This window comes from Ptychodera flava, chromosome 1, assembly GCF_041260155.1.
Source record: "Ptychodera flava strain L36383 chromosome 1, AS_Pfla_20210202, whole genome shotgun sequence".
Classification (NCBI taxonomy): Eukaryota; Metazoa; Hemichordata; class Enteropneusta; family Ptychoderidae; genus Ptychodera; species Ptychodera flava.
Window position 1 is genome coordinate 61,942,805 of NC_091928.1, and position 26,751 is coordinate 61,969,555.

Sequence of the window (26,751 nt, forward strand, 5' to 3'; positions counted from 1 at the left end):
GTGGCTAAAGAAAGTCGGGCGAGTTTTTAAATCTCAAAAGATACAAAGTTATGTTCTACTTCTTTCAGGATGATTTTATAAGGGATTTCGGGACTCTGATACCGATACAAGACGGTACTACACAATGCGGTTCGTATCTTGACATGCTGAGTCAGCCTACTATCGCCGGTTTTAACCAGATAAATGTTAATATTGGCGATTTCGGGACTCTAAAATCCGAAGACGAAACTACACAAAGCGTCTCTCATCTCGACAGCCCGGATCTGCGAAATCGCTTTTATATACACGATAAATATAGGCGATTTCGTGACTATATCTGGTAATATTGATATTACAAGATACTGGAATGACTTCTTGCCTATTCTCGACCGCGGAGTGACGTCAGTAGGTGAAACGCATACGAGCGAGGTGAATGAGAGATCAGACGATACAGAAGAGAGAATGATACAGAAATTGTGTGGAAAAAAGCAGAACTAAAAGTTATGTCATTTATGTATATTGAAACTTCGAATATTTCTTTGGTGGTTGAAAAATTCAAACTTCCAACGGCGCTGACGCAAAAATGACGTAAGAATCCGCAAGTACCCGGATGGCCCGCGGTCGAGAATGATGTGTCTCGATCGGCACGCCGGGTCTGAGAAATCGCCGATATTATATTTACCCAATAAATATCAATTGCACCGGGACTCCTAGGCTAATATCGATATCGATACCAGACGATACTAGATTTACGTGCACTGTGTGGTGTCGGCACGCCGGGTCTGCGAAATCACGGATATTTATCCGATAAATATCGGCGACTTTGGACATTAACTCTGATACTAGACGCTACTTTGTCAAAATGTGGGTAAATATCCGATGTATATAGGAGATTTCACCTCGTGCCTAACAGTTCTGACCACCCGACCACCTCTGTCCGACTCTTAGTTCATAGCATCCGTGGCCGATAGTCAAAATACTGTATGTTTTACATTATTAGAATTATTCATGCACGAAATACATTTTTTACACTTAAAGGATTTTTTTCATTAAATTTCCACACGAACTTTCATACACTACAATCGGAACTTCGTCGAGAGGGCCGATCAGATATCACCGTGAGTTGGGGATTGCCTTGCAGGAATAACATTCTTTACATGTGATACATTTTTACTTGGCGATCGAGACCTGAACAGAGGACATATCGGACATCGTCGAGAGTTTTGGCTGGTCTTGTATGAAATGCATTCTTTACAACAATATAGACGATACTATTGTTTTAAATAGCGGGCAAATATCCATTATATCGGAGATTTCATCACTTTGTAGATCTGAGTAAGCCCGACTTCCTAAGTTCGACACCAACTTCGAAAAAAAGACGACGCTATACATTTGTCAAATTGCGAATAAATATATTCCGATATACCGTATATTGAAGATTTCGCAACCTTAAAGATCTGGCTAAGCTCGACTTACGTATCATTCACGAACCAAAAATTAATTTTAAGCGACTGATAAAGAAAACTCTGTTTTAGAAACGTAACGCTGAAGGATCGCAGAGTCACTCAGTGTCAGGTCTCCAATCCAGTTCGGGGTCTGTACAAGCACAGTGACTCCCTCCGCGGAATTACGAACGATGTGTGGAGATACTTTCCCATTATTACATATCTTGGTTCAAATTAGTATGGTTTGATTTCAGTGTGGGAAAAGTAATACTCGATGTCAGAAATATCGCTGTCCGAACTCTCCAGAGTCGTCTTACGAACGCGCTAAACTGCTCATGGTACTCCTCCAGCTGCAAGCTACAATCGTCTGTATCGCCGATGACGTCACGCACGCTTCTCCCATGAGCCCTTTCGCGCCCATGGGATTCCGAGCTCATTTCCATAAATGTCGTCTACTTCAACTTCTCTTTTCGTCGCGCCGTAGTCGTCAGCGCGTGCAATTATGTTGCAAATTTGAGCTGCATTTTAATCAAGGGTGATTTTGGAAGGGATAAACGGTCAATGTCGCTGACTTAGGTTTCCCTTTAATAAGATATATTGAAATTAAGTTGAAATCCGGAATTTTGAATTTTTGGGGCAACTTTGCTAAACTGTCAGTTTTACTGGGATATCTTTCATTTTGTATTTTGAAGATTTTTTTTGGTAATTTTATACCTACTGGAACTAAGAGTATATAATGTGGTGATTTAGTAAGCATTTTAGGCGAGCGGCGAATCCACAAAAAGGGCCTTATTTTAGGAGTTTAATGTACCCACCTTACATACGGCCACATCATACGTCATTTTAAAGCTTATTATCTCTACTTTAAGAAAATTGACGATATGGAGCTGCCAAATAGGGCCATAACCTCCTAATTTGCATAATTAACAAGGGTACCCGATTTGCATAAATGCGATATATTTGAAATTTATTGTTAACTTCTCTAACGATACGTTTAAACTATCGAGTGATATATCAAATAAAAGGTCTTTCCATGTAGAATACAAAATAGATATTCAAAGAGATATTGAAATTGATTTATCTGAAATCTTTTCATTTTATATGGAAAACAATATTTTCCCCTTTTGAATAACAATATTTTAAAAATTTTAACACATACAGCCACAACACACAGCCACATCATACATCATTTGAAAGCTAATTATCTCTACTTTAAGAAAATTGACAATTTGGAGCAACCAAATCGGGCCATAACCCCCTAATTTGCATAATCAACACGCATACCAAATTTGCATAAATGCGATATAGTATTATAAATTTATATTTAACTTCTCTAAACATACGTTTAAACTATCGAGTGATACATCAAATGAAAGGTAGTTGCATGTAGAATACAAATTTAATATCCAAAGAGATATTGAAATTGATTTCACTGAAATATTTTCATATTTTTATGGAAAAAATATTATAGAATACCAAAACTTTAAAAATTTTAACACATATAGCCCTATCATACATCCACATCATACGTCATTTGAAAACTTATTATATCTACTTAAAGAAAATTGACAATGTTAAGCTACCAAGGAAGGCCGTACATCTTCATGTGCATAATTTACACAATATGCAGAAATGAGATATAAAATTAGTAAACATAATTTTACACTATCGAGTGATATATGATATTTTGTAATGGTATTTGCATGTAAAACAAAAAATGATATCAAAAGTGATATCTAAAGTGATTTTACTGAAATATTTTCATATTTCTATTTAAATAAATATTTCCTCTTTTGAATAATGGTATTTCAAAAAAAATACTAAAGTATCAATGCAACCACAAGCATTATGATGTGAAAAAAGTGCATAGAACATGGAGAACAAACAGCTGAAATTAGTTCTGAAAATTATTACTTTTTTGTTGAATGTATGTATTAAAACATATGAACACCTCTTCTTGTTTACAATATTACCCAATACCGATGTCTAGCTTTTAGAGGTCAGAGGCTGATTCTTCGAATATGCCTTTTGTTTGGAGTATAATATAGCCATTCACAGCATAAGGAAACTTTTTAATGTTACTAAAGAATACCTACATTTTCTTGTAATGTTGCAACCATGAAAACAGGATATATATATAACATTTTGATTTCAACACATTTGGAAAATGATTTGAACGCCAACATTATTCGTAAAAATGTGTTGGGAAAATATCACCAATTACTATTAAGCGCAAACATAAAAAGATCCACATGAACGACACTATTGTAGTTGTTGAAATGAAGCTCTGTAGCTGAAACAATGTGTCAGAGTAAGCTGCAGTCAAAATAATGGCATGATTCATGATCCAAGTCATTCATGTCATTTCCAGTAAATCTAGTAATTGTAGGAATTCATCATCCTCTTCTTCACCAGCATTGTCATGAGTAAAGGGGTTGCCACACTTATCACTGCCTTGGCAGGAACAAAGGTCTGTGCAGGGAAGATTAAATTGACAGCAGACACAATTGGTGACATGTAATAAGAGAAAGCAGCTCCACACATCGTTCATATCTTAGTTGTTTGAATTTTGTGTATGATGTTGTGTATACTGTAAGTGCATATTATGTTATGTTTGGCCGTTTTATGTATAGTGTTGATTTGCCATGGCGAGACGTAGCCCTAATCTCCGTGTCCTGCCCTATGGGGTAGCAAGACTAATGTGACACTGCGATCCTTTGATGCTACCTTTCGAGAATAGAGTTGTCTTCATCAGTCCTTCATTTTCTTTTGGTGAACATGTGCACTGATTGAATGATTGTAGATGTTACCAATCGAGTTGTTCCACTGAAGTTTAGTTTGTTCAAGTGCGGAAGCTAGAATGTCTACTGTTCGTTCAGGCTGTATTTGTATATGCTCATTTGAATCGGAGATCGGACTGTTGTAGGTTTTGTGAAGTTTGGCATCATCGTAACGCATATATTTCCGTTTCTTATGTATGTGATTATGCTACGCTCACAAATAACGGTGGAGGGCGAAGGAATTCGGGTTGGATCATGTTCGAAAATTTTGGGAGATTGTAGAGGGGTACTTGGAGTTTTTGATCTGCACATAGGGGACCTGAAAATGTTTTGGTTCCCTTTTACTTTTTACAATTCCAAGGTTTTGAAAGTAATGAAAATATAATAACATTTAAATGTCATCCGATTGTGCAAAGTTAGTAATAATTAAACAAGGTTTAGAATCGTTTTGTCGCATTTCATTACTTTTATCTCGAAAATATCTTGTAGTTTGTATTGTCTTCTTGTTGCATGATTGTTCTAATGTATCGTAATGTTTCGCGTTTAACAAGGCCCTTGAAAGTTGCCATTTGGTTTCATGAACCGCATCGTATCTGTTGGTTTTGTGTGTGCATTGCAGTCGAGAATGTTCTCTTTGTTGCACCGATGACCTTTATAGATAATGAGGTCTAACGATAAAATTTCCTGAGAAGAGCTTTCGAAAATTTGAAAGTATGATGCATTTGTTTATGTTTGATATGAATTCATTAAGCTCGTGTTGAGTTCCAATGAGAATCATACATCGTCTCTGAATCTCAGTCAGAGCGATATTTGTTCAGTGTATTGCTGAATTATTCTCATTTTTTGCTCACGTGTGAACACGTGAGCATATGTCGCAGCGATGTCTGTCTGTCTGTGTGTCTGTGTGTCTGTCTGTCTGTCTGTCTGTCTGTTGGTCCATTTTCTCAAAAACGGCTGAACGTATTTCAGTCAAATTTGGTAGACATCTTCAGAATTCAAATGGCTAGAACTGAAAAGGTTTTGGTGGGCGTGGCTTGGATATTAATGAAGTTATGAAAGTTTTAATTTTTCTGTTACGCCGCGATGACAAGTGAAAACAATCGACTGTTTGAGGGCGCTGTAAAATGTGCTTGTCCAGGTTGGCTACAGCTGGATAGCTCTGGTTTCAACCACGGTCCCTCCGTGTTTCAACCTCGTATTGAACATTAAAAATATGATATTTTATTACTCATTCAACTCACTATTCAAGATAAAATATCGTTTAGCAAATTAGCTTTATCCTTGGTAATTGATTGTTTCCCTCGCTGCTCGATCGCCAGAAATGAGTACATACGTTCTCTACCTAGCCTCATGGCATGGAAGTGCTGATGAATAATAACTTTGGGTCAAAGGTATTGAAGTGTCCAATCAGGTTCGTGCACAGAGTCCAAGGCCATGACCTACTTCATGTACTTATGCACTGTTTTGATTTTGCTTCACCAAGAAACGTGTTCGTCATTGTCCATAGAAGTATGTTTGCTCTCCTTTGAGGTTGTTTGTGAAACAAATTCCGGGATAGGCCTTGGAATGCATACGATCGGCATCGCGGCAGTGCATGTAGCTAGCCCTACGAGTATGACGAGAGTGTCCGGCTTTGGCTACGCCGCCTCCCACCTCCGGTAGGCGGCGTAGCCAAAGCCGGACACTGTCGCCATACTCGTAGGGCTATGCATGTATCGTACCATGCTTGTGTAACTGCCGAGCTCAACGTGCATTCACGGTTGATACTCGTGTACAATCATGATGTGTTCAATTCTGATGAAGATTCATAAGTCTTACTTTTGCAGTCTTTTTTCCGTACGATAATCCCGACAATACGTGTTACTGTTAGACGAGGTGGCCATTTTATGATAAGTTTCAATACTGCACAGCTACATAGCGTCACTATCGTGTGATCGAGGTACAGCGTTGTTGAACGGGATACAGAAACTCTGCAGAGGGAGAAACGATCGTTGACATGAACAGTCAATGTACTTCAGCACGTAGTCCGCAGATAGCGGATCGAGAAAATAAACGTGTCCCAGTAAATAACGGAATATTTATGTACATTAACTCGATATTAATCAAATTTCCAGCTCATCGCAAAAAAATGTATTGCAAAGATTAATTTGTCACTGACAAATACTGCACTGTATGGAAAAAACAGTCTGTAGAATAGTTCAACTTCAAGTGGTATTACCGAGACAAACACTTGTGTTGTCAATTTTGATTTCATTTCATAAACTTCATACTTCATCGAGTATCGTGTATTTCAGCCTTTGTGAAGCCATTTTATTGATATTTTCAATTTTTGTCTTGGCTTTGTTGTGGAACATGTTGAATCGTCTCCGTGGACATGTAGGCAAAAGTGTGACGGGGTCGAAGTGACTTGGTACCTGGGGCCGACCAAAACCAGTGTGAATTACTGGGGTCAAAGCGGACAGCGGCCGGGATGACGTGTTCCCCAAGCGAGCTACCTTCAGAAGTCTGTTTCATCGCAAAAACGTCAACTTTTAAAACCCGTCATTTATTTACTGATGTTATTCTCAGCATCACAAACATATACGCCTCTGCTATGTATCACAGCAAATAGTTATATTTGAGCGCCCCGTAAATGGGATCCTCGTTTTTTTGCGAACCCGGAAGTGTGTCTTGCTCAATGCATTTCCTACCCATAGCGAGGGAAACTGCCCGCGTTCCCATGCTCCCATGCACCCTTTTTCAATGCCAGTGCAACGCCATCTGTGCAAAATTTGTGGTGGTATGCTCCCGTGTGATGGAAAACCTCTCTTATTCTAACAATGACGTAGTTGACTTTGGACTTCGATTTCTAAATGTGATGTCCATGCAGTGAGTTTGGGTTGGCGCGCTTATAATGCAATCTTCGCCCGCCTGCGGTCCGATATCCCGCATTTATTAGCGATATTTATCTGTTTTGACTTGACCAAAGTTGGCAAAACTTGCTATGTACATTAAAGATACTATGATACAAGATTATTGAAAGTCATTTGACATTTTTTTCAGCCAATTCCCAATATGCATATTTAATGAACCTTCCAATTAGGGATATATACTGGCATTTACTTGATAAAATTTGGCAAAACATGCTGTGTACATTGATCATTATACCAGGTTATAACAGTATTGAAAGTCATTTTGCATTTTCATGTCAGCTAATTCATAATTTGCATAAATAGCTAACAAGCTTTCACGGTTTGGCATATAGAGCTTGAAGGACTTGACCAAAGGTAATTACACATGCTATATTGTGATACAATGACAGTACTCAAAGAAATTAGTTATTTTATTTCAGCTAATTACATATTTGAATACTTAATGACCTTTAGAATTGATCTGTGGTGAAATTCATTGTGTTGATCATAACACTTTAAATGTAGCAAAGCATGTAGCAAAGGTTCAAACTTGCACATAAATGCAATATATAATGAAACACGTGAGCATTTTCAGTTCATATCTGGTGTCTTGTTAAATGTAATGTCGGAATTTCTGGTAAAACTGGAGATCCCGTACCGCACCCAAATACCTGACGGTAAAATTCACTGTTGACTTGAAAGTGTTGTTTTTCAAGATCATTTTCAGCATAGCTATCATGTATTTGTTGTTGTTGTTTGTTGTTTGTTTGATTATGCAATCATTGATGATCTTTCCTGATTTAATGCTCTGTCGACTGATTCCATTGCTTCATTGTGCTGTGTATTAGTGTACATTGAAACAATGTCTAGTGTTACCAATGTCGCATTGGCCGGAACTTTTATTGTCACAATTTTCCGTGTAAAATCTGTCGTATCTTTGATGTTTGTTGTTTATTTCTTCACGATTTGTTTGAGAAAATAGTCAATGAGTTCTGATCTGTGAAAGGTTGGACTGCATCATCCACTTATAATTGGGAACACTGAGAGAATTGTCCCAAGAACTTTCCTGGTGGGCTTCATTTTGTTCACTTGTATTTTTAGCATGAGGTACCAACTTGTAAGTGGTGCTAGTATTTTACTCTTAACTGGAATAATCGCCATGGCTAATTAACACTTTATATAAAACAGCCAAATAATATACACTGACAATGTACACAATATCATACACAAAATGCAAACAACGAAGATATGAACGGTGTGTTGAGTTGTTTTTCCTTCATTATATAACAATAAATACGATAAATGAAATATGGTGCCTTCCGTCTACATATTCCACTGATCTGAACGGAAAATACAGATGTAACACAGATGTAGTAACAAATGATGTCTCCATCAAAACAAGATTTCTAGAGAAATTGAAACAAAATGACATCAATAATACAAAAGGGCCATTTAACACACAGCTACCGGTATTTATAACAAGATTGGAACTAATTTGGGATAATTGGATGGTGAAGTAATGTCGGTTTTATTTTCAAATTTAAATATCTGCTTTTCTGTTTACTTGTTTTTTAAGACTAACTTGTAATATTTCAACACTGAACTATAGAGCACAAAACACATTTTAGAATATTTGCAAAATACGAAGAACCAATTATCCCGAATTAATTCCAATTGGTTTTATGTATTCTTTTTGTTCAGCTATATGGGAATTAGATAGGAAAAGATTCAAGTCTGCGGATCCTTAATAAACAAAAAATAAATTGCAAAACAAATTCAGATATTTATCCGTATAACGTGAGCATTATTCGTATTTGCTACACAATATTTTGAATATTAAAAACGAGTCAAGACGTCTACACTTTAATTGAAAATATTCAATTAGAATATTTTGAATACACTTTTGGAGTTCATGATTCTATTCTACATGCAAATACCTATCATTTGATATATCACTTGATAGTTGTAAAGTAAGTTTTAGAGTACTTAACAATAGATTTTTGTAATTTTATATCGTATTCATGCAAATTAGGTACCCATGTGCATTATGCAATTTAAATAATTACAGCCCTATTTGTCAGCTGCATATCGTCATTTTTCATGAGGCAGAGATAATAGGCTAACAAATAACGTTTGATGTGGTTGTGTGATGCCGTTCTATGTGTTAAAATTATTAAAATATCGTTATTCAAAAGGGGAAAGTATATTGTTCTACATTAGTACGAAAACATTTTAGTAAAATAATTTTAATATCTCTTTGGATATCGACTTTGTATTCTCCATGCAAATACCTTTTATTTGATATATCACTCGATAGTTTAAAGTATGTTTATAGTAGTTAGTAAACTTCTCATTTTATATCGCATTTATGCAAATTGGGTACCCATGTAAATTATGCAAATTAAGGGCCACGACCGTACTTGACAGCTCCACATTGCCAATTTTCTTAAAAGTAGAGATACTAAGCTTTCAAATGATGTATGATGATGCTGTACGATTTGGATTTTTGTATTAATTTTTTTTAAATATTGTTATTGAAGGGGAAAATATTTTTTCAATATAAATATGACACTATTTCAGTGAAATGAATTTAAATATCTTTTTGGATGTCTGTTAAGTATTCTACATGCAAATACCTTTCATTTGATATATCACTTGATAGTTTAAAAGTATGTTTCGAGTATTGAATAATAAGTATCTAATATTATATCGCATTTATGCAAATTGGGTACCCGTCGGATTTATGCAAATTAGGGGCTGCGGCTGTACTTGACAGCTAAATGTTGTCTATTTTCTTCACGTAGAGATAGTAAGCTTTCAAATGATGTATAATGTGACTGTATGATGTCGCCGTGTGTGTTAAATTTTTTAAAATATTGTTTTTCAAAAGGGGAAAATATTTTTTTCAATATAAATATGAAAATATTTCAGTAAAACCATTTTAAATATCTTTTTGGATATCAATTTTGTATTCTACATGCAAATACCTTTCATTTGATATATCACTCGATAGTTTAAAAGTATATTTAGAGTAGTTAACAGTGAATTTCCTAATTTTATATCACAATTATGCAAATTGGGTACCCATGTGAATTATGCAAATTAGGGGGTTATGGCCCTACTTGGCAGCTCCACATCGTCAATTTTCTTGAAGTAGAGATAATAAGCTTTCAAATGATGTATGATGTGGCTGTATGTAAGGTGGGTACATTAAGTGTGAAAAATAGGTGAGCCTGCCGCTCGCCTATTTGATATGGTAAACTGTATTGGGTGTTGAAATGCTGTAAAAAATCCTGGCAGATTTTGAAAAAATTCCAAACAAATGCCAATAAAAAATTCAGCCAGAGAAGGTTTGACAAAAAGAAAAGGTGGGAGAGTGGGGAAAAAAGAATGTACAATGGATCAGATAAAAAAGATACTGTACCTCATCGATCTTCCAGACACCGTCCCTTATCAAATGGTCCACCCTGATGTATTTTTGTGCGCAATTAACCATGCAGTGTATTTTAGTTTAAGATGTCAAGTTAGGTAAGGATTTGAAAGGAATAGTCAAGTTCACCACAGTTTAACTTTATCTCTTGTGTCATCATCCTTGTGTAATTGGTTAAGTTTGTAAGTTGTTCCAGATGTGGATGCACCAGCTGTTCTGGAAGAAAACAATGTTTACTTTTCCCTGTAGGGTTTCTGAGTTGATGATTGTATGTTGAAATTTCTCCATGTATCTGGTATATGGGCAAAGTGTAAACATTGGTTGCATGTTATGTATTTCAGTCTATGTCAAATATTGTAAATGAAAAATCAAGAACAGTTTACTGTGTGCTTGTAATAGATAAGATATTTGTCAATACATATACTGCCTTGCAGATTGATTGTCTTAAAGATTATCATAGAAGTAGTAAAGGAAAAGAAACTAATCAAATTGCTGTAACATTGCCTGTATAGGCCTAATGGTTCTACTCCGGAATAAAAAGGACGCGATGCGTACGCTGTTCTACATACTCAGTACGCCCAAATAATCACGTGATGCCGGTACAAACAAACCCACATGTGTACTGAACGCGTATGGAAATACACGTACGTCTGTGCGCGTTTGCGCACATGGCTTTGTTTGTACCGTGGTCGATTCGAATTCCGGGTTTGGCCTATTACTTAACTATTTTATCATTACATTCAGCTGTTTGTTATATCTTTATCACTCTCCATGGGCCAAGGCACACTTGGGGTCAATGTCATCACTCTGTGCCAGTCTGTGTATGTCAGTCTGTCTGTATATGTATGTCCATGTTTCATACAATTGTTGACTTGTTTTGATAACTATATGGGAGCGAACAGTGATGTTGTCACTATTTTTAAGACAATCTTGTCATTTTCGGTCAAGAAAATATTTTTAAATCAATTTTGTAACTTTTGGTCCAGAAAACTTCTTCTTAAAAACTTCTTGTCTGGTAGCTTTGTAATTTGGTATAAAAGTCCTGAAGGATGTTGTCTTCTGCTCAAAGTGTTGGGAAACTCCAAATGTATATAATTTAGGTAATTTTCTCAGTCTGTGACCTTAAATGACCTATAACATCCTAGGATATGTTGTGAGACAGTGATTAAAGCTGTGAACATAATTTTGTCATATTTGGTATAAATTATAGTGAAATTTGATCCAGAAAACAAAGCTGAGGTTAATTTATTTCATTTGAGACCAATGTTTACAACTTTTCCATGTAAGGCACACAAGAACTGATAACAAATTACGATCTAGGATAATTTCAGATGTCATTATAACACCCCACAGTGGAAGGCATTTCATCATCTGTTGACATTTGAATGACAGCACTGATAGCATGAAAAAAATCCCCAAGGTTGTAAATAACCTACTTTACATTTCCCCACTCTCCCACCTTTTCTTTTTGTCAAGCCTCTGGATTTTAATTTTTTATTGACATTTGCTAATGTATGTAGGATCCGCTTGTCCCATTGCTGCAGAAGTTGATATGCATGTTTCTAAAGTTTACCTCCAGTACCTATGTGGCAGACCTCATTTGCTGTTGTCATTCCTGTTTTTCTGGTTGTACTATGTAGAAATCATTGTCATAACATCAACGCAGAATTTTGCTGCACTGAAAAGATAAGAAACAACATTCATCATTGATGTCACAAAGTTTGGTACCAATACTAGTATGTACCAATTCCGATCAAATGTGAGCATGCAACACTGTATCATTGGCGGTATTTTTCCTTTGGTAAAACTATCAATTGACATAGCCTTTTTAAAATGCTATGGAAGACAATCAAACAATCCTGATTGCTATACAGCAAAATGCATGATCTCCAAAAGTTTTAAAAGTACATCTAGAAAAACCGACAGGCATTGATTTTGGATAAAAAATGTTGATTTTATTTTTGGCAGATGCTAATCAGTTCACCAATGTATCATATGTTAGAAAATTACACTGCACATGAAAAATTAGTGGCAAAATTTTGCATTTAATGTGCTTACAGACTGGAAGCCAGTGAATCTTGGCTAAAACATGGGTGATGTGGTCAAATTTCCTTGTTTTTGTGATAAGACAAGCTGTAGTGTTTTGAACAAACTGCTCACAGTAAATGTCTTTAATGTATGCAAGTCACCCGATTTCCTGGCTTCCCTTTCCTCCCCATTTCAAGATTTCCAAAGAATTTAACTTCTATCTGGCTGGGTCAAATTTTTTGAAATTTTCACATTTAAATTATGTTTTGTAAATACTACCGGTATATAACAAAACAAGTATTTTGTTTGGCATTAAAATTCTTAAATTTTGAATAAGAGGCATTTTAATTTTGCTAATCATGTTTTTAATCATTTTTTTGAGTATCAGTCTTTCAGTCCATGCCATTTTAGAATGAGGAAAGGTGATGAAAATGAAACGTTTTTTTTTTTTTCCTACACAATTGTTCCAAGTGAAATATTACATCCTAGGAGATTTTATCAAGATTTTGACTTAAATTTTTATCATTAATACCAAAATTGAGGTTTTTATCCCAAATATATACACCCCCTTTATCCTATGAGTAAACTATTGCTACCGTAGTAAACTTTAGATTCTCGGCTTTTTGAAAATACATAGTATAAGGTGCTTTCCTTGTCATCTTAGATGAGACAAATTCCTTTGAAAAAAAGCTGTGTTGGCAATGTGCAGCTCCACCTTAATTAATCAATGTCATTTCTTACTTTTTCAGCGGCTGGGACAAAATCTGTGAATGAATTGCCACAGGAATCCGTCTCCGCTATGGAAGGTGAAGATATTTCTCTAACATGTACTGCAATTGGAGATTCGCAGGCAAAAGTAGAATGGTCTTTTGAAAACACAGTAATCAAGCGAATTGATCTACAATCTGCCATGAATGAATCTGGTCAGCTTATTATTGATGATGTCACGTCATCTAAAGAAGGGATGTATAAATGTGTTGCATCCCATGTTTGGGGTTTACGAGTTAACCTGATTCTTGTGACTGTTTTGGGTGAGTACTTGATGCTAATCTGGTCATTTACATAACAAAACATTTGTTAAACTGCTTTAACCATAGACAGAAGAGGGGGGGAAGACTACTGTCTATGCTTTAATCCTTTGAAGGCCAAATTCAATTTTTTTTTCCTCTAAAAATGTTATAAATCCAGCCAAATTTTTTCAGATCTAGACGTTATTTTTTGGATTTTTCCCAAAATTTTGATCAAAACAGTAGCCCATGAAAAGTTCTTTGAATATGGTCCAAAATTATCAAAAATTACAGGAAATTCAAAAAAATTGGCAAAATTTGCAGTAAAATTTTGGTTGGAAAAATTTCAGTACTCAAAGGGTTAGAAGACAAATTGACATTCCTCAAATCCTATTAAATGAAACAGCCACAGAAAGAGTTCAGCTCAAGAAATGGTCATGATCTGATCACGCTAATTGTATCTACCAAAAGATTAATTTTGAAACATCCGTACTTCCTAATATGCTCTTAAAAGAATCGGCTTTTACCAGGCACTCAAAACTATATTCACATAACCGTAGATTAAATATGAATGCCCCTTTAAGGCACAATGTCCTTAATGGACTAATTGTTCTTGGGTCATTCTAAAAGAATTAGAAATATTTCCTTAGGAGTCTGAGTCATACAAGGCATCTTTAAACACAAGTATTAACATATACTTCAGCAGTAAAGAGACAAATTATGCCAATCTCTCTTTCATAAAATTTGTATTGATAGTGACAAGTTGAACTACTTGTTCATTCTGGTTTTCCCCGGAAATCCTGCTGCTTAAAAAGGATATGCTACTCAAAAGTGCTGAACACAAATATTTTACAATAACTTTTTAGCTCATATTTAGTTTTATCTATAAATACCAAAAAGAGCTTATATGATGAGTCGGTGGCGTCTGTATGTCTGTATGTATATTTGTGGGTATGTATGTGCGGATGTATATCAGTCACATGCAAAGGCTCCCATACCGCCAAAGCTACCATCTCAGTATTTGATGTACAGGTAGATGCAGGGGTTGAGATGTGAATTTGTTCAAATGAACACATCAGTGTCAAAAATGTGCAAATGAGGTACTAAGAAAAAGGGAAATCCTGCAAACGTGCAGGAGTGGTGGCAGTAACTGAATCAGCCCACACATCTGAATAAGAGGATTTTGACCTTTAACCTATTTTTGTATGCAGGGTATCTATTATGTTTGGGAGTGGTAGCAGTAACTGAAACAGCTAATTGGTCACTTCCTGTCATTGTTTATGAACTGTGACATATTAACAGACCTGCTGAAACCATGGATGTCTATTTTTGTACATCCATGGTTGAAAGATTCTCTGCTATGCATGAAAATTTTAGCCTGCTGCACAGTGTTCCTGCACAGGTGCGGCACTAGTGCAACAGACAATTACTGTAACTCAACTGTAAGGCGACTTTTTCGCATGCAAATTAGCTGCTGCCGCACAGGCGCAAGAAATGATAAAAACAGTAACTGTGCGGCAGCTTTGTGCAGGAACTGTGCAGCAATATACAGCAGGTTGCGGCAGCTCTGCTGTAAGGCGATTTTTCTCATGCAAATTAGTTGCTGCCGCACAGGTGCAAGAAGCAATGAAAACAGTAACTGTGCGGTAGCTTTGTGCAGGAACTGTGCAACAATACAACAAGTTGCAGCGGCTTTGCTGTAAGGTGATTCTTTCGCATTATACACATTAGCTGCACTGAGCAAATATATAATGCAAGAGATGCTGAAAACAGTAACTGCAGTAACTTTGTGTTAGAAATGTGGAAGCCTGTGTTTGCACAACAGCCCTTTGAACTACAGAGTACATGAAAGACTGTGCAGGAACTTCACAGAAAATTGTGGCATCTTGCAGGACAGCTACCAGGAGTAGGTAAAATTTGCGGCAAATTATTTTGCATGTTACTGCAGATTTGCCGTAAACTACAAAATGCAAACTTTCCTTCATAAGTTGGCATAATTCCACAGCAGTCAGCTGTGGGATAAACTTTTACCAATTTCAGCAACAGTAAGAAAACGAATACATTATTAAATAGACGATAGATACTGAAAACCAAAGAAGCAACACAATTAAGTGACAGCAAAATTTCTTGTATTGTACCATAAGTTTCAACGTTTTTATCTTTTCCAACGATATAATACGTTCAGCTCAGATATGTACACAGAAGTTGTAAAATCGCTTGTGTAAACATGGCCAATGTTAGTGACACCATGACGGTGACACCGTTGAAAACCTGACAGACTGTGGAAAGCACAAGATGTGTTTTATCCAACTAAGCTCTGAAATACCAGTTTCACAAGAAAAAATGGTCAGCGCAAATAAAGTAATTGTTAAATAAAAAGACATAGAGAAAAAAAGATTAAATTCAAATTGTGGTACGATTTATTTTAAATGCCATGTTCATTTCATGCCACAAGTATCTTCAAGAGAATTTCTTTTGACTCGAGAAGTTTCATGTAACATTTACATTACTGTCATAGGCTGCGATTTTGCTTTCTGTTCTCTGAATTTCTTGTCCCTTCCTCACTATGCATTCTGAAAATACAAATCGTTCAGGGAAGAGTATAAGTCTTTACCGTTTGACCACACATTTAAACATCGCAATTTGATGAAAGACATCAATAATTATTTGAAAAGAGACAAACAAGTTGAAAACTTGAAGCAAAAAATGCATATACATTTATGATTATTAAATTAATAATGATCAAATGTCAAACAGCGGACAGCTCGCCCTATGTTGTTTACATACCAACGGCGGCGACGGGCGACAATCTGCAAAAATCTCAGCACTTTACTGTAACTGTTGTGAAACGAAAGTGAATTCAGTATGAATCAGTACTCAACGAAAATTCATCTGTTGCTAAACATAGCAATGCAACGATTACAGAACATTATAGCGATGAACAGACGGACGGTACATTGACTTACCGGTACATTTGAGAATTGCTCGCAGAGGCTGGATGATTCGATCCCGGTTCCGGTTGCAGGTCTCTCCGAACCGTGTGTACATACTTAGAAAACATAGTGAGCATTTTTACTGCTGTTCGCGTTCACAAATTTTGAAACCCGTCTATCTCTGGTGCTGTACACACGTTTTTCCAACACTGTGATATCATTTGCCTGGCGATTCCATAGAAAGATCACAAAATTGTCCACTAGATAACTCCCTGACAACAAGTACACAGCCGATGGTACCAAAATCTAACTTCGCGCCGATCAAGCCTCATGACGTTAACGGAAGTGCGATCTATAAATCATTACGCGATTTATAATGTAGTTCCGTTTTTAAACGCTGGAATTGACTCTAATTATTCACCAATCCGTTATGTTTTATACTTGATAGAGCACCCAATTTACAAGTATAATGAAACTGGTTATTTTCATCATAGAAAGACTCAAAATAGAGTAAAATTTCTTTCAACACGAAGATTCAATATCAATGCGCGAACTGAACTTGATGAACCGTGACCTCAGAGTGTAAACATGTCGGCTGCAGCTCAGCGCTGGACGTTGGCGAAGCAGCGTATTGGATTTTCGTACAGCGGTCGGGGTGGGGTGTGAAACACCCCAAAATTGTGCTCGGCAATTATCTAACGCTGAAAACATGGACAAGCATTGAATATCAATCCAGTCATAACAGAAAGCGAGATTTTGTTAGCGATGACAGGACACAGACTTTGCTTCCAGTGCTGGGCACTGTACGTACGTACCGTATAATGTATACACTGATAGCGTCTGAGCACGTCCACGGCCCTGCTTGGAGCCAAGGTACTAGTAGCGGGTCCTGCGACATTGAAGTTTATTTGTTTGTTTCTCTACAATGAAAAGTTCTCATCTGTCGATATTTTTAAGGTACAGATTTGTAGTAACAAAAGTCTACGACGCGTCCTTACACAAGTTACAGACCATCATAGATTTTGTTCGAAACTGTTTCAGTGCATTTTGGTATCACTCGCACAAAATACAGAGTTTAACTTGCAAGTCAGACAAGTCCCTGTTTTAAAATTTGTTTTCCTAAAAATTCAGTTGTCTATTGAACCTTGATTTACCAAACCAGATCGTCGAAGGGGGTACTCATCTAATGATGTTACATGTCACTAGATGTACTCTTTATATCCATCATCCTGCAATGTTGTTGAGTTTAGGCCTGTGTCGCTTTCACCAGCTGAACTGTGCTTTAAAAGCTCAGCCATTATCTAACAGTTTTTATAATTTAAAAGTTGGATTGTCTGTTTAAAAAATAAATGAATGCAAATATAAATGAAAGGTCAGTTTTGTTTTCTTGAATATGACTGGTCACGAAGTGCAATGGTACACTGTTACTCCCGGTAATGAAATAGTCGGCAATGTGCCCATCATGTGTTGCTCCATATATTTGCAGCAATAACCAATAACAATCTGTACACGTAATTGTCATTTCTGGCACACAAGCTGCACACTTTGATGGCCTGCTGCACACAAGCTGCACACTTCAAGGTCTGTTTACACAAGCTGTACACATTTTACATTTGCCGCACACAAGGTGTACAGTATGGAGATTATTGCACAGAAGCTGCACAGTTTTGTCTCCTGCTGCACAGTTTCTGCTCAGATTAATACTGTGCAGAAACTGTGCAGCTAGCTGCATTTTCCTGCACAGCCTCTCTTGCACAGCTTTCCTGTGCAGCACTAGTGCAGCAACTCTACGGCAGAGCTGCCGCTAGTCTACAGCAGAGCTACCGCACAGTTTCATTTTTCATAAGGGCAGTTGCTAAAGTTGACCTTACCTAAAGTTTCAGACCTTATTTACTTTTGTCATTCTTGGTTTTCTGGTTTAAATATTTCTTGTTGTTTTTCTGGTTGTACTGTGCAGAAATTGTCATAACATCAATGTATAATTTTCGTGCACTGAACAGATAGAAAAAACACGTATTGTTGATCTTTGGTATATGTACTAATTCTGATCAGTTTGAGCGACACCCTATAATTGCGGTATTTTTAGCTCATATTTGGTTTTATATATAAATACCAAAAAGAGCTTATATGATGAGTCCGAGTGGCGTCTGTGTCTGTATATTTGTGGGTATGTGCGGATGTATGTCCGTCACACACAAAGGCTCCCATACCGCCAAAGCTACCGTCTCAGTATTTGGTGTACAGGTAGATGTAGGGGTTAAGATGTGAATTTGTTCAAATGAACACATCAGTGTCAAAAATGTGCAAATGAGGTAAGAAAAAGGGAAATTCTGCAAATGTTCAGGAGTGTTAATTGGCATGCCAGCATGCTACTCCACTGAGCTTGAGTCATTTCCTGTCATTGTTTATGAACTGTTACATATTAACAGACCTGCTCAAACTAAGGGATGGACCATTAGATCTTGGGAGGGGGTGGTCACAATGAAATTGTGAACACTTTTCTACAATTGTAAATTTCTAAAACATTTTTTTTCAAATAAGAAAAGCTGTGCTAATTTTTTTTTCTGAGTAAATTTTCAGATTTATAATTTATTTTAGTTCAACGCTGTCTGGGGATACAATGTACATCCATATCACTAGCGCAAATAAGATTGTGTGCTGTAACTACAACATACATATGGCCCAGTGATTTATATTGCTGATAGATTTCGCGAAATGTTGCAGGTCATCTTTTGACAAGCTGAGAAGCGGTTTGCTAAAAAAGTGGTGAAATTTCAATATTTGTGTTTTTAGGACAATTTTTGCCCTTTTTTGATCAAAACATCTATTTCTCTGTAGCAGCGTGTCCAACTTTTGTCAACTTGTTTTTCTGGTTTAAATATTTCTTGTATTTTTTCTGGTTGTACTGTGCAGAAATCATTGTCATAACATGGAAAACAGAATTTTCCTGCACATTAATTGTTGATCTTTGGTACCCATACTGGTATGTACCAATTCTGATCAAATGTGAGCGACACCGTATAATTGCGGTATTTTTTCCGTATGCTACCTACAATTTTAAAAGTATTGGTAGCTCCCGTTTATAGAGCTAAAAAGTGAGTTAACATTTTCAGGTATAATTCCAGTATCATATTTGTTGTATACATATGCACTTCTAACAACCCTACATTTACATCAATCATCAAATGCACATATATTGCAAGTTTTGTATAGGGAAAAAATTGTTATTTGTTTTCCCTGCAGAAATGAATAGTGAAGTGCCACTTTCAGTGAAATTTCAATATCACATTTGTTGAACACAACTTTTACCACTTTTACTCTGGTAAAATACATTCATATCAACTTTCAAACATTTTTTACATGCTTATTGGCTGTAAAGATGTGGGGAGAATAACACGCCAAAATAATATCACTGGATAGTGATAAAAAGAGGAGCCTAGTGTGACACTATTTTTGTCTCACTTGTGAGTGCTTTCAGTGCTGTTCATTTCTCATTTATTTATTTTTTATGTGTGCATTAGTTAGTGAAATTTTTCCAGTAAAAAATTCAACCTGACTCTATATGGAAATTACTTTGCAAATAGTCAATTGGAATATAGTAATTAGAAAACATTAAAAAATAAAGCACACCTAGCGACGGTATACCACGAGATTTTGACCAGTTCACGACATATATGCACAAGCGATATATTATATCATAACAGTATATTGAAATTCTGACGTGGAACGTCAAAAATGGATTTTTTCTCAAGCTGAGAGCTTGCACATATATGCCAGTCGTGGTATATGCCCAATATACCACGGTTCTTTGCGCGTCTCGACCAATCAGATCGCTGTATTTGCGCCATCAATATACTGGTATGATATAATAAGAATATAATGCATTCCAATTATAGAATCATGAAAGGATCAAAGCAATTTTTTATTGGGAACATTTAAGTCTTTGAAATTAATTATTTTTCACTTAGTGCATTGAACTTCAGGCAAACACTTTTTTGATTCCTAGAAAATTATTGAGTTGCTAACTGCTGATATATTTTGATAGGTCTTACAACAGATCAGATGCGCAGTACAAGAGTATCAACAGCAATACCAACACTTATGGCATCAGAAAAACCAACCACAACAATGCCATCATCTGTCTCTGATCCTGAAATGATGAAAGAAAATACATCAGATGATATGACTACAATGATGAGTCAAGCTGAATTTTCTACTCCAATGCACAAACAGCCACCAACCTGTAAACCCTGCATAGGTAGGTCTTTGAAAAACAAAGCTTTCTGATGTTAAGGCACTTTAGTGAAAGGTGTATGACAGAGTCAAAGGGTATGATGATAAGACACTGAAGTCTTAAAGACATTGAGTTAAGACACTGGTACATCAAAGGTATTGAGTTATGACACTGAAGTCAAAGGTACATGTATGATATCATGTTTAGACACTGGTAAAACAAGGTATGATGTTAAGGTACACACCCTTCATTTTTAGTACTGCTTCCTTTATCTTATATAGATCTCGATTGTACTTCAGTACAGTGGGAAATATTTCTGACAATATTACTTTACATAACGCACCTTTTTTATCTGTACACACCACATCCTGTACTGTACACAACACATTATGCAGTGTTCACACTTTTAAAACCTAGGCATTGTGATGACGACTTCTCACTTCTTAAAACCTCAATAACATTAGAGAACAGATTCTTCTGTGTGAGTGTAATAGGTTAAAGCAACTAAAACCACACCTAGACAGATATTAATGAGATTTTGACTAATTGAAATCATATATATGCAATAGCAATTGCGAATGCCTCTTGTGGAGTTTGACGTTTTGATCAATAAGATTGTTGATGCACCATAATCACACTGGTGTGATAGAATTCTCAATTTAAAGTCGTCCAAGTCGTCCAAGTATAAACTTGTCTACAAAATAACACAATAAACATGTTGTTACAAAGTCTAGTATTTGTTACTTCACTAAATTTCCAGTACCTCCATAACTTTTTTAACTGTATGGAGTTTAATAAATTCATTTCATTCCCATGTGTTTTGAAGGTGGAACTGATATTAAAAAGCGACGTTATGACATCACTGACCCTGGGTTAGAGGGATATTTCCGTGGATGGGTTGATGTACAGGGACAAGGTGCAGCAAATGATTTCTGCAGGTAGGTCCTGAATAAAAGCATAGTGTTATAAATAATAACACATTATTGACTGGTTTTAATCAAATTGAGAGCCCTGTGTCATTGACAGACCAAATGCAATGATTCGAGAGCCCTGTGTCATTGACAGACCAAATGCAATGATTCAGGTATACCTAAATAGTAAATATTTAGTCTGAAAAAGTATACCTAAGGTATTATTTTCAGTAAGGGATGAGACTACAAGAGACTAAACGAAGACAAATTTTGCCGTATTTTAGGAGTGGTGTCTACAATAACCAGTGTACAGCTATAGTACACAATGAGCAAATAAGATTTTTATGATTAATTAGTTCCAGAGACCAGCTCTGGAACTGTTACTTTTTGCTCACTTTCCTTCTTTCTTTCTTTCTTTTTCTCGTATTACTACCATAGAACATGCTATATACAAATTTTACCTTCATTACCAAGAATGCATTGCGACACGCTTATGACGTCATCACTCAGCTCGGATTGGTTTTACGGGCATTTCTTGTTTGTTTATTTATTTATTTTTTATTTTGCATTGCACAAATATCAAATTGCGTTCAGCTATTAATAATTCTAGCTTTCTTTCGCTTTGCTTTTTGTTGCTTTTTAATTTTTATTTTTCTCTAAATACTCGCCGTACGTGGCGCTATACTGTTACATTATATGCCTTCCTATGGTTGAGACTCACGCTGGTTTTCGCCCGAGTGCTCATGGGTTGAATGAGATTAACAAGGGCGGCGGATACGAATGCTTCCCTTGCGTAGAGAGAGAAAAGTAGGCTTTTGCGTAAGTTTATAAGCGCGTCTGGGCACATCGTGTACCTAGGCGAGGTGGGTGTGCTCGAAAGCGAAGATCAATGCAAAATTTGGATTCAAAATCGGCTGTTTCGGCGGAGAAACTGCCTGCCGTATTTCTGAGGAGCCACCAGCAGTTTTTTCTATATCAGTCTGCAGGACTGTGGTGGGAGGCTGTTTAACGCCGGTAACACACAGCCCTGCCATGCAGAGCTATAGGTATTCATAGTGCACTGTCTGTCACCGCACCAGCATGCGTTGGCTGCACGAAAAAGCTACTCAACTTAAAGTACTCTCCAAGATCAAACGGTCAGTATCTTTTGAAAACAGCGACATAGCAATGAAAATGTTTTAGTCAGTGGTAAAAACTCTTAACAGATGAAGCGTTAATTGATTTTAATCAAATGAAAATGCATGTGGCCTCGGTTTTTAAGTTCAACGGCCTAGGTCCGATGTCTCCTCTCGTCTGATATACATTTCAATGCGTTGTCGCCCCGGTATGTATCTGTTGAATTTTACCGTACATGTAGGCATTTGTAATCTGTGTACTATAATTCCCTGGACTGCCTTGCTTTTAGTTGTATTCTGTTGTTGTATCAGCCCACACTATAGGTACGTGCTTGCATATTAAAATCCCAAGCACTCTTTCATTCTGCACCAATCTTTGTCACACACTCTTTTTTCTTCTGCTGCTCCGGTCTCTGGAACTTCGCTTTTGTTTGCAAATGCTTTCTAGTTAAAACTAATTCCTGGTTGTCTCATGTACAATAGTTCACTGTAGCAACAATGGCAATGAAATCATTGTTGTTTTTAATGACAGAGTGATAGCAGCAGGAGATTCTGGTTTCCAATTATCCTGTGCATTAGCTGGCACCGAGGGAGACAGCCAACACAACTACCAATCAACGGCTGATTTAGATGTTGGCTTTGAAGGAACCTGGTATATGAAGGATGAAGACGGTGATCAGCGAGATGACTATTGCAGGTGCTGTATTCAATGAACAAGTTCTGCGGTCTTGTTTATCAGTTACATATTTGTTTTGTTTTTTCATATTGCTCATCAATGTATATGCATTACTAAGGAAAGGATAATTTGGTAAAGGGAGTGAGGTGTCATTTCTTTGATTAACTTATCGAGAGTTATTGAATAAGCTTGTATGATTCCCTGGTATTATGCTTCTTAAAACTTAGAAGTACACAACATTCTGCAGGATTCTAGATTGTCTATGATGAAGTCTTGATATCAACTTTTGATATACACATTTGAATCACACTCTATAGAACATCAAAATATCAAATTGAGATAGTGGATTTTTGGATTTTCTAATCTTATCACACTCGATACCGGTATAACATCAAAATATCAAATTGAGATAGTGGATTTTTGGATTTTCTAATCTTATAACACTCGATACCGGTATAACATCAAAATATCAAATTGAGATGGTAGATTTTTGGATTTTCTAATCTTATCACACTCTGTATAACATCAAAGTATCAAACTGGGGTGAATGAGCTCATCTTCTCATCCCATATGCTATGTAACACCAAAATATCAATTTGAATGTTTGTGGATTTTCTGATTTTCTCACCTTCACACTTTGCATCACATGAGTCCTCAGTGTGTGCATTAGTTCTTGTTGACAATATGCTGTTCATAGGGTTTTTTAAGTTTTCTTTGAAAGTTTAAGCAGTAAATTAATTTTTGTTTTAAAGTTGAGGGACAACCTATGCCGTTAATCATAGACCAGGTAACTTTGAACTTCATGGTCAACCTATGTTGTTAATCACAGACTGGGTCACTTTGACCTTCATCAAAACCAACCTATGCTGATGATTACGGACTGAGTCACTTTGATCATCAAGGTCAACGGGGTCACTTTGACCTTCATCAAGGTCAACAACCTATGCTGTTGATTGCAGACTGGGTCACTTCGAATAATTAAGGTCAACTGGGTCACTTTGCCTTCATTAATCAACTAAAATATCAAAAGCCAAATAGCATGCATAACAACCACTATGTGGATGTTAGTGTTATGGAGTTAGTCTTCTAGATGTACACCAAGATGCAAGCAATCAACCTGAGTTATTACTTGATAATATCAGGTTATTTACAAAATACCAGGATTTATGTCCCAAGTATATCATGCAGTGGAGGTATTGTCCCAGACAGGCGGACAATACCTAAACATAGTAGAACATAAATCCCAGTATTTTGTGAATCATTATACACCTTTGTAGTCCAATTATACCACAAAGAAAATTGAAAATTAGAGGGTTTTTATGATGTTGTACACTGCACTAAGAGAACGCAGGCAGACTGAACTTGTCCAGTGCAAAGCGCACAGAATGAAATTTCAAACCACACAGTGCAGTGCACATGGTAGACTTTGTAGATCAGCAACATAATTTCACTCTTAAGTCAGTCACAGGTTTTGAAATATCCATCGTTCACTGCATGAAGTATTTTTGCTATAAACGCAAAATCTCCTCTTGCTTTTTTTTTAACTATGTTGACGTAAAGGTGTTATGAGGTCAAAGGTCAAATAGCGTCAAATAACAAAGTTATTGCAGCAGATTACATTGAAGTTCAATGTAGTCAGCCTTGCAACACTTTACATTGTAGAAGTCAGCCGTGCTACACTTAGCATTGCAGTAGTCAGCCTTGCAACACTTTACATCGAAGAAGTCAGCCTTGCTATGCTTAACATTGCAGTAGTCAGCCTTGCAACACTGTACATCGAAGAAGTCAGCCTTGCTATGCTTAACATTGCAGTAGTCAGCCTTGCAACACCTTACTTTGAAGAATTAAAGTTCCATTAGCCAGTGTTGTCCTTAGAAGCCGGGTGCCGGGTAAATAACCCGGCTGTTTTGCATTTTTTTCCCGGCTACTTTTAACGTCATTAGATTATTTTTATAGACCTGTAATTTCGGTATTGTACTGCCAGCTGTTAGACGGCACACGTACGATTAGCAGTTTCGCGACCCCATTCCCCCGCATGGAACTGCACAAACATAAAACAGTTTCTAAATACCCGTTTGTGGCTTTTTGAGCCCAGTGTGATTGGCTGATGGACGCGCCTATGGTGTTGTCTTTGTTACGAGCAGTGTAATTGGTTTGATTAGTATCATAGAGAAAGATAGATAGAGTGGCAACGGGTATTGTTCAAGGCGTGAAGCGGTTACATAACCCATCCATGTTCGCCACGCCTCAGGTTGCTCTCGCCTCTCTTTTCCGAAGAGTGCCGACCATGAATCCTTCGGTAGTTTTCGGATTTTCGCCAATTGTTAAGGGAAAATATGTTCGGCAAAGTTTGTGTTGTTGTTGTCGTGTGGTGCTGAGCAGAATTGACGTGCTGGCGAAAACGGGAGTGTTTTGAGCTTCAGGAAAACGAGTTTTACCGTTTTAAAAATTCCTCTCATATTTTTATGAATATATAATGAGTGTGTTTGAACCAAATTTGAAAGTCTTTTATCGATACTGTCTGGTCATACTCAATGGTTTACGGTCAGTCGTACCCTCTTTTACACGTGCGTCAAGGAAGGACATGTTTATGAAACTACTGCCGTGTTATGTTTTGATTGGCGTGAAGCAGTGTTTCTGGCCTGAGAGCTCACAAAGTAATTATGGTTGCTACGCGACTGGCAGTACAATGCCATCTCGTCGTATTTTTCGCATAATCTCGTGTAATCATCAACCACAAACAAAGCCTCCAAAAAGTTTAACACCTTTGGAGCTCATTTTAATATAAAAGCCAATAGTCTACCGAGACGACCATGGAACAAAAGGCATGCAAGTGTTGCTACTCTGTCTATCTTACTCTGTGTTAGTATGAAGGTCATCTTAGGTCATGATTTTTAACGATGGCGTCAAAGAGAAATGTGGCGTCTGCCACTAGCACATTGCCGATGGAATATTTTTTCCCGAAGAAAGCCCGTTCGAAAGGTGTACTTGATTCCAAAAATATATTAATTTACTTTATGTATGAAAAACTTTGAATTTGTGAGAAAAAAGCGCCGAAAAGATGTGATTTTGATCGACGATTCGAAGTTCATGAGACTGCAGCTAGTTTTCCGCCGCCGCGCTGGCTGCCAACGTCACGGTCACTACGAGTATGATCTTCTCAACAAATCAAGTTATTCTCAGAGCAATACCGACGCATTTTCTAGATTAAAAAAAATGAGCTAGAACTGATTTTTTTAGAAGCAACTGTTTATTTGAATGGGTATTTTTTTTTCATTGATTATTTTACGTACTAGAATCCACGGTGACAGGCATGTGTGTT

The 26,751-nt window shown here is 36.8% G+C and overlaps 1 protein-coding gene and 1 long non-coding RNA gene across 2 annotated transcripts in view; one reads left to right on the top strand and one right to left on the bottom strand.

Annotated features, from left to right (window-relative positions):
* LOC139142512 (protein sax-3-like) overlaps positions 1–26,751 on the top strand; it is a 101,033-nt gene that overhangs the window by 69,885 nt on the left and 4,397 nt on the right. Inside the window, exons 11-14 of the mRNA XM_070712468.1 lie at positions 13,303–13,584; positions 20,539–20,751; positions 21,554–21,665; positions 23,286–23,450. Of these exons, the coding sequence (XP_070568569.1) occupies positions 13,303–13,584; positions 20,539–20,751; positions 21,554–21,665; positions 23,286–23,450 (772 nt within the window). The remainder of the gene's footprint in view (positions 1–13,302; positions 13,585–20,538; positions 20,752–21,553; positions 21,666–23,285; positions 23,451–26,751) is intronic.
* On the bottom strand, positions 15,958–16,869 carry LOC139142542 (uncharacterized). Its single transcript, XR_011554416.1, has 2 exons — positions 16,527–16,869; positions 15,958–16,133 (listed from the first exon to the last, which is right to left on the bottom strand). It is a non-coding gene; the product is annotated as an uncharacterized lncRNA (long non-coding RNA).